Here is a 9,410-nt window from a genome sequence, read left to right as displayed (position 1 = left end):
AGGCCATTCAGAGAGGTTTGGTGTGAATTGTATAACTTTATGTAAAGGAACCTTTTTTTTTTTTTTTTTAGAGGAATTAAACTCCTCAGACGTCTGGTTCCTATCACCACCACTGAATTGTGAATCAAGATCTAACACCAAACCACTCCGAATGGCCTAGCTTACATCTTAGTAACTGAATTTTGCATGGATGTTGAGAAATCAATGGGATTTCCTATTATAAGTAACTGCTACCGGCTTGATTAGGCTTAACGCAATTAAGACCGGGTGGAATCTCACATACAGCTTCCATGACTCCCAAGAGACCTGATTAAGTTGCTGTTATTGCAGCAATGACTCTAAAATATCTAAATATCTTTAATGTAAGACTCAAAACATTTTTTTGTCTGCTTTTAATGATTTTTCTTCCATCTTGTGAATTAATTACCATTAAGCATTTTTTGGTTATTGTTTAATAATTAATACTCCAGCATCAGAAAATGTTGACTAACAATCCTCAAGGCAAAAGATGAAGGTACTGGAAATCATTTAAAAATTAAATCATAAACTCCTGAGTTTTGCTCAATCTTTGATTTCTGCATTGTGCTGCACAAGAACTGTTTATTTCTTGATTAAGAACCATTCTTGCCAACAAAGCACTGATTCCAACATTAACTGTAACCTCTACATTCCACCCGCCCCGCCCCGCCCCACCCCGCACCACCCCGCCCGCCCCGGCCCGCCCCACCCCACCCTACACCATGTGCACAGAAAAGCAAGAGAGATTCCAACAGAATCATTCAAGAGATCTCCCACAGTGCCAAATAAATAATTACAAAAACAAAAGAGGAGCTGTTTGACGGAAAATTGACTTTAATTTCATTGTAAAGCGTCAAAAACTACAATGCCATATAAAAAGAACCAGCTCTTCTCTGGCCATTTGTATGTTTACATTCATTAGGAAACAGACCTTCACTGGGACGTCTACTGGAACAGGGACATTAGATCTAATGCCAATGTTACATGCTTTCCTAAAGTATTCAGAACCTTTATGATCTGGATCAGAAAATTCTAGCAAATAAAATACATTTTCCTGAATAATATGCAATACGAACACTCAGGGGCTTCGGAGAAGGCCATATCCCCTACTACTACTACTACTACTACTACTACTACTACATGTCTACACAAAGACTACACACTCTTTCCATTGTTAAAGTTTGGATGGAAACAAAAGGGATAATTTCTTAAAATAGCAAACAAAACGATCCAATCAGGACTGTTTTTTCTGTGGCATCTGAGCAGATTCAGTCCATCTAGCCGTCCCATTGATCCCAGGCCTTAAAGATGAATTGCTAACACAGTTTGGACGTGAGAACCAATCACATTTTAATTTGCATTAATTGGGACCAATATTACAACTAAAATGTCCACCTAGGCCTTCAGGAAGTTCTACGTCACTGGCTGTGAATGAGCCGTAGACTAACCAGATTTCAGGCAGCTGTTAGCAGTAGAATACAGCAACTACAATATAGTGACAAACTTTAAATACAATATGGAATTTGTTTTACAAGTTTAATCTATAATGGCCAATAATTGCAGTTAGCTGAGGGCTAAAAGGCTACTACAATTCCCTAGGGATGCTAGCAGAAGTTAGCTTTTTGAGAGAGATGCTCAGTTTTTAACCATGTTTTGACATTCATGGTCTGAACTAATGGTTTCCCAATGACATGATGCTCTTACATTAATCATTGCCAATGTTGCCTCCCCACCCTTCTACTCCACGTTCTCTTCTTCATCATGTTCATCTTCCTCTTCATCTGATTCATCCCCTTCCTCTTCCACATCGTCTTCCTCTTGCCACTCCTCCTCTGACTCAGACAGCTTTCTTTTTCTTTTCCTCATCCCTCTCTTCCTCTCGCCGCTTCTTTTCTCGTGAGTCTTCAGGTGAGCTTGCACATTAGCCTTGGTTCTGAAGCCGATCTTGCACACAGGGCATGAGAACGGCCTCGAGTCTGTATGCATGAGTCGATGTCTGGCGAGGTGACTGGAAACCTTAAACGTGGCTTTGCAGTCTGGACACTCGTGTCGTCTTTCGTCAGTGTGCACGGTCATGTGCACCTGGAGGGATGATTTTAGTCTGAAGCCCTTGCCGCACAGCTCACAGAAGTGTTTGACCGCATCTTCATTGTGAATAAATTTGTGATACCTGAGATGAAACGTAGAGCGGCAGACCTTCCCGCACTTATCGCACGAGACAGAGGATTCATGGGAATATTTATGATATTGCAACTTGTTTTTAGTGTCAAATGCCATGCCACACTTTTGGCATGGGAAGGAAGACTTGTGCTTCTTAGCTAAGTGATAACTTAAGTTTCCTGGTTGAGTGAAAGCAACGTCACACTTGCAGCATTTCCAGTTTCTTGGCAAGTTGCTTAACTTTGATGTGCTCGGAATTTTATACGGACCTCCTTCCTTATAATGTGAGCGTATATTTTGTTGACAGTGTTGACAGTAACGACAGGAGGCTTTGTTGGTCTTCTCTAACATCTTCTCTTGGGCAGATCTCAGCTGCAACCGGTTTTCTTCACCACACTTTCCAGTTTGCCCTTGTTGTCCTGCATATGGAGAATTTACCTTATTTGTGGTCTGTTGTGCTTCAGGTTTGCTGTAATTCAGAGCATGTGCTTGTTTGAGGGTCACATTTGGGACATTGTCAACAGGGCATGAGGACAAAGGAACCAAGATAACTTTAGGTACCTTCAATTTCTGGTGCACAATAGTGTCTCTGAGTGGTTGTGGATGGTATACAGGCCTGCCAACAAGCTCTGAAGGCTTGTAAGCAGTAATGCTTTTGGAAGTACAGTCCTTCAGATGTTGCTTGCCTGAAGGTTGTGCCTTCTGCTGCATTGGATCCTTAGTCTGATGCACTGGGGACAATTTCTGGTGCACAATAGTGTCTCTGAGTGGTTGTGGATGGTATACAGGCCTGCCAACAAGCTCTGAAGGCTTGTAAGCAGTAATGCTTTTGGAAGTACAGTCCTTCAGATGTTGCTTGCCTGAAGGTTGTGCCTTCTGCTGAATTGGATCCTTAGTCTGATGCACAGGGGACAATTTCTGGTGCACAATAGTGTCTCTGAGTGGTTGTGGATGGTATACAGGCCTGCCAACAAGCTCTGAAGGCTTGTAAGCAGTAAAGCTTTTGGAAGTACAGTCCTTCAGATGTTGCTTGCCTGAAGGTTGTGCCTTCTGCTGAATTGGATCCTTAGTCTGATGCACTGGGGACATGACCTGGGTGGACGTTGTTAACCTCAGTGAAGAAACAGGGCAGCTAGGCTTATCTAGATTCGCTATACACTGTGCCATACCAGCTAGTGGGGACTGGAATGCCTGCTGTGTAGTGTTCCCAGATGAAGGCTGGAAATAGTAATCCTTATTTACTGTTTCAAAACTAGCTTTCAAAAAATGAGTGGCAGGAAAGACACCCTCCTTGATTGGTAGACTTTCAGGTTTAATGTTGATCTCTGCTCTCTGGTTCTCAGTCCCCATGACAGAGTTATAGCAAGCCCAGATAGGATCTTCATCCTTTACAGCGATGCCATTAAGCACTGCAGCACTGTTTGCTTGAGGTCCACTCTTCTGCAAAGCTGGAGTTTTCTGATTAGAAACACAAAGGGTCATTGCATCATGCTTGTCAAGTTCTGAGGGTTCAGGTTTTATCCAGAGATCTGTTTTAATACCGGTAGTGTCGCTGTCCCACCCTTGGTCTCTGGGTGGTTGTGGACGGTATACAGGCCGACCAACAGGCTCTGAAGGCTTGTTGGCAGAAAAGCTTTTGGAAGTACAGTTCTTCAGATGTTGCTTGCCTGACGGTTGTGCCTTCTGCTGAACTGGATCCTTAGTCTGATGCACTGGGGACATGACCTGGGTGGGTGTGGTTAACTTCTTTGAAGAAACAGAGCAGCTAAAGTTGTCGAGATCCGCTATACACTGTGTCAGACTGGCTAGTGGTTGTGGACGGTATACAGGCTGGCCAACATGCTCTGAAGGCTTGTTGGCAGAAAAGCTTTTGGAAGTACAGTCCTTCAGATGTTGCTTGCCTGAAGGTTGTGCCTTCTGCTGAACTGGATCCTTAGTCTGATGCACTGGGGACATGACCTGGGTGGGTGTGGTTAACTTCTTTGAAGAAACAGAGCAGCTAAAGTTGTCGAGATCCGCTATACACTGTGTCAGACTGGCTAGTGGTTGTGGACGGTATACAGGCTGGCCAACATGCTCTGAAGGCTTGTTGGCAGAAAAGCTTTTGGAAGTACAGTCCTTCAGATGTTGCTTGCCTGAAGGTTGTGCCTTCTGCTGAACTGGATCCTTAGTCTGATGCACTGGGGACATGACCTGGGTGGGTGTGGTTAACTTCTTTGAAGAAACAGAGCAGCTAAAGTTGTCGAGATCCGCTATACACTGTGTCAGACTGGCTAGTGGTTGTGGACGGTATACAGGCTGGCCAACAAGCTCTGAAGGCTTGTTGGCAGAAAAGCTTTTGGAAGTACAGTCCTTAAGATGTTGCTTGCCTGAAGGTTGTGCCTTCTGCTGAACTGGATCCTTAGTCTGATGCACTGGGGACATGACCTGAGTGGGTGTGGTTAACTTCTTTGAAGAAACAGGGCAGCTAAAGCTGTCGAGATCCAATATACACTGTGTCAGACTGGCTAGTGGTTGTGGACGGTATACAGGCTGGCCAACAAGCTCTGAAGGCTTGTTGGCAGAAAAGCTTTTGGAAGTACAGTTCTTCAGATGTTGCTTGCCTGAAGCTTGTGTCTTCTGCTGAACTGGATCCTTAGTCTGATGCACTGTGGACATGACCTGAGTGGGTGTGGTTAACCTCTTTGAAGAGACAGAGCAGCTAAAGCGGTCTATATTTGCTATACACTGTGCCAGACCGGCTAGTGGGCACTGGAATGCCTGCTGTGAAGTGTTCCCAGATGAAGGTTGGGAATGGTAATCCACCACAGTCCCTGTGATGGATCTGTAGCACCCCCAGATGGGTTCTTCATCCTTTACAGTGATGCTGCTAAGAGCTGCAGCACTGTTTGCCTGGGGTCCACGTTCCTGCAAAGTTGATAGAGCGTTCTGATTAGAAACACGAATGGTCATTGGGTCATGCTTGTCAAGTTCTGAGGGCTCAGATTTTATCCAGGGATCTCCTGTTTTAATTCCAGTAGCGTCGCTGTCCCACTGTTTTTCTAATGCGGCATAACACGCCCAAATGGGGTCTTCATCACTTTCCGTTTTGACCCGTGCTGATATATTTTCATTGTTCTGGCTTTGATTGAGTTCCTGTGACAGTTTAGTCTGGAAGTCCTTTGTCCCACAGCTCTCTCCCTTAGCTGGAGGAAGGAACAACATGGCTGGCCCCTGTAGTTCCTCTCCAAAATGTGCTGCAAAAGGTAGAATAAAACAAAATATAACACGAAAAATTAACTCTCCAAAATATGATATAAAGCATGCAAACATCAGACTTGTTGAGATGTAAACAAAGTCATACAGAGTGGTTTACTGTGGAGAAACTGACCAGTGGTAGTGGTAGGAACCAGGAGTCTAATATAGTCAACATCTAATAAAGCCATTCATTCATGCAAACATAGCCATTTCATTTACTGTTCAAAATGACCAAGGGACCCATGAATATCAAATAATGGTAAATCAGAAAAAATATGTTTTAGGCATGAACCCCTTCACCATGAATGTGTTTTAAAAGCCAAAGTATCACCTCAAAGCTACTGTGCAACAATGCGTTCGGCCCCCAGCAACAGATTCATCACTATTGAATTATAGTGATAATGATGCTGGGCCAACAGTGTCTAGGTACGTCATTATGAATGAAGGCCTTCCTCATACTCAAAATTCTCCTCAACTTTCCATCATCTCCAACTACTTGGTGAATCCAGGACTCTTGGTCCCTCACTCAGTTTTTAAGTCTTGTTTACGTGAAGAGACCTCAAAGACCTGGTCAGTTATTAGTCACGCTTTGAGGTGAGAGGCCCTGCCACACATGGCTCTGTCAATCCAAACCGCACAACATATCATTACATCATACATACCAGTCATACCATTACACCATGTGAATCGTTACAGCTTTTCCCCAGTAGTCACACAGCAGCGCACCCGGAGAACTTTTAAAAAATCTTCCACAATGGATAGAAGACGAAACCTTCACCACACATTTTGTTGTTCTCCTTAATGACATACGATCTTTTCATTCGTCACCATTTTTCACTACTCACAACACTAGTTAAGGGAAATTTGCTCACACTTTCCTCGCCACACATCCTGGGAATTTGTTTTAAATTTTTTCCCCTGCACAATTTTTACATATTTTGCACGTGACATCATTGCATAACTTGATATGAGCTGGGTTCTAGTACTGCTGGTGGACTAATTATCATATCAAAGATTCTTAATTTAATGATTTATATTTAAATGTGGTTACTTTTAATATCATATGATTCAGAAGCAGTATTTAATAAACCTCTTTTAGCAATTACAGCATTTTAGTGCATGACTCTTACCAACACACCATCCCTTCGATCCACTAGCCTCTTAGCTATTAGGTACCATTAATCAATGCTTTTTGAATAAAGCATCAGAGCATCAGAGCATCAGAGCTGCCAGACACGCTTTTTAAGAGAGGTACATTGTTTGAAGAGGAATTCCACGGATTCATTAAAACTTTAAATAAAGAAATAAATAAAAGGTTAAGATGTAAACAGTCATTCAGAGCGCTTTGCTGTGAAACGCTCTGCTCTAGAGAAACGTACAGAATCAGAATTGTTCACAGGGGTGGTGACAGGAACCAGACGTCTGAATACCCCTAAAGCTCCATTACAGAAGATTAAGGTTATAAATACACTGCCTGATGTCTGAGACTTTGTTTTACAATGAGCTTCTTGCCAAAAATGCACTATTTAAAGTCCTTTATGGCAGACAGCGGCATTCAGGGTGCTGCAAGGCAAACTGTCCCCAGAGGAATCTTATTTTTTCAGATTCATCACTATTTCACCATCATCATCATCAAGGCATGTGCAGCATCACTCGTGGTTTTGGATAATAAATAAAGCAGCTATCTACTGTGTTGCAGGAATCACAACCTTTGGTTCCGATCACCACCACTGTGAGGGAAGACGTGAGTTAGGAAGCTTCTCTACAGTCTATTTCACATAAAACCACACTCTGCATGACTTTGTGTACATCTTAAAGACTGAACTGTGCAGAAATGTTTCAAATCTGGTGGAATTCCCATTTAAGAGTAATTCCCATTTAAGAGTATAGTATTGGGAAAACTACAAACATCATTAACAGTCAATCATCTAGGCTCTGATAGAAACAAGCAACTGGTTTTAAAACGTACCTGAATCAGAGAATTCCAGCAGGTTTGGACTCGGCTCACTCCAACTGTGTTACCTCCAAACAAACACTCACACTGAAGCATGACCTTCCATGTGCTTCCTTTATGCTCACATGAAAAAAGCCCCACCTTTTGGGGGAAGGGGTGGGGGATGGGGGTGGTTGGCACGGCCCAGCCAATCATGACCTCTCCACACAGAAAGTCTGGGCCAATGGCAGCGATGGTATATATTCAGCACCTTCTGTCAAAATATGATGTATGACCCCCCCTGAGGGAGAGTTCAGTTTTATTGATAGGATACACGCCTACATAGGCAAGTCCTGGTACGTCCTCCCAGCCCCCCACTCCACCAAGGATTTATTTATTTGTGTGTGTGTGTGTGTGTGTATGTTCTTGTACTGCTTAACTTGTGAGAACCCCATGTCCTCACTATGATAGGACTACATTACTTAGGTCCTTTAAATATCCTTTAACTACAGTAACACAAAAATCATTAGAAACCTAAGGACATCTTCATATGTATAGAAAGACAATCGTACGTGTGTGTGTGTGTGTGTGTGTGTGTGTGTGTGTGTGTGTGTGTGTGTGTGTGTGAGTGTGTGGCCTGCATATAGTATTTAAGCAGTAACCCCACTGGTGGTTTTGTGTGACTAAACACCTTAAAATATCTACTTCAAGTGTAAATCAGACTCTTTTTAGAGATTCCTCAGTTACACCGTTAGTTCTAGTGGTAGTGAAACTAATTTGGTGTTTGCGGATGTAACGGGTGTATTGCTGCACAGTGTATCGTCCCTTTCTACCCACACACACACACACACACACACACACACACACACACACACACACACACACACACACACACACACAGACACACACACACACTCACTCACAGACACACACACACACACACAAACTCACACACACACGCACACACACACACACACACTCAAGTGCCATAAATCCTTGGTGGAGATGGGGGCAGGGAGGACGTGTCAAGTTGATCATAAATCACTCGTTTCACAGAACGTGCAGGACATATATTAATGGCAGCCCCTCGCAGAAATTTCAGTCTTGATTGGTTTTTGAATGAGGCGCAAAACAGGTCAACCTATCAGAACAGGGTGCGTTTACATATATCACTCTTAAAGGCACAGTAACAAACACAGCCTGTGGTAATGTGGAACACATACAGTTGTGGAAGCTCATCTCATTTAATGATTAGATAGATGCAAATGTTGCAAATGTAACCCGAAACCTAATAGGTGGGGACAACTGTAACAGACTTAGTGGCCAATTGTTAATTAATTAATTCAACCAGACTATATTTGCAATCAAATGCATAAATATATGCACCAAAATATAAACAGTTGGTCAAATTAACTGACCACAACGCAGAACAGCATATATCATTATAAACTAACAGATATTAGCATGAAATCCTATGTTTGTGTGGGATATAAGGCCCTGGGCCATTGGGAAAACTAAGCCTGGTGTATGTTTATCCTGGCTAACTGTCACTGTGAGCTGTTTATAAGCTTCAAACCAGCTGTATCACCACCAGAAAGACGGCCATTTATTAAAATGTTTGTGTTTTTAATTGCTTTAAAATGACGGCAGACTCAGAAAAACGTACATCACGTGTCCTTATTAAGGAAGACGTCGTGTTCTGAGACACATAAGCTGGACGTCCGTCCCACCACCGTCTTTTAAAGATCAGAGCATAAACTTCGTCTCCTCTGCTGACCAGCTTCTGCTCAGCCGTGCTAGACGGTATAAACTTAACACATTATTTAGAGTTTTAACCACCTCATTCAATCGGATATAAATTGTATTCCGAATGGCCACAATCGGACTAGACTATTCCAATTGAGGTGTTTACATGGACGTATTCTATTCCGATTGAGCTATTAGTCGAATTATTAATGGATTAATAGGCTGCATGTAAACGTGGCTGCTGTGACGTGAAGAGGTGGAATTTACTGCAGTTTTCTGTCTCATATGGTGGATGCAAGCAACAGGGATTTCTGTG

The 9,410-nt window shown here is 42.8% G+C and overlaps 1 protein-coding gene across 2 annotated transcripts; it reads right to left on the bottom strand.

The window, feature by feature from the left end:
* Positions 1–1,540: 1,540 nt before the first annotated feature.
* Positions 1,541–7,473, bottom strand: LOC108437076 (zinc finger protein 37-like). Of its 2 annotated transcripts, XM_037533271.1 has the most exons (4): positions 7,385–7,473; positions 4,345–5,414; positions 2,921–3,069; positions 1,541–2,746 (listed from the first exon to the last, which is right to left on the bottom strand). In XM_037533271.1, exons 2-4 carry the CDS (start codon positions 5,380–5,382, stop codon positions 1,756–1,758), a joined length of 2,178 nt encoding a protein of 725 aa, XP_037389168.1. In that variant the 5' UTR covers positions 5,383–5,414; positions 7,385–7,473; the 3' UTR covers positions 1,541–1,755. The 2 variants fall into 2 exon arrangements, with proteins under 2 accessions (XP_037389168.1, XP_037389167.1); XM_037533270.1 differs by having other exon boundaries at positions 1,541–3,069.
* Positions 7,474–9,410: the final 1,937 nt, after the last annotated feature.

Source organism: Pygocentrus nattereri, chromosome 23 (genome assembly GCF_015220715.1).
Source record: "Pygocentrus nattereri isolate fPygNat1 chromosome 23, fPygNat1.pri, whole genome shotgun sequence".
NCBI classification, from domain to species: Eukaryota; Metazoa; Chordata; class Actinopteri; order Characiformes; family Serrasalmidae; genus Pygocentrus; species Pygocentrus nattereri.
The sequence above is the reverse complement of the archived record's forward strand: the minus strand, read 5'-3'. Positions and strand labels throughout refer to the sequence as shown.

Bases quoted from the DNA above. Each gene is read 5' to 3' on its own strand.
- LOC108437076 (XM_037533270.1), bottom strand. From the start codon at position 5,382: ATGTTGTTCCTTCCTCCAGCTAAGGGAGAGAGCTGTGGGACAAAGGAC. The intron at 3,070-4,344 runs GATCCAGTTCAG...CATCAGACTAAG, and splicing joins CCCCAGTGCATCAGACTAAG to GATCCAATTCAGCAGAAGGC.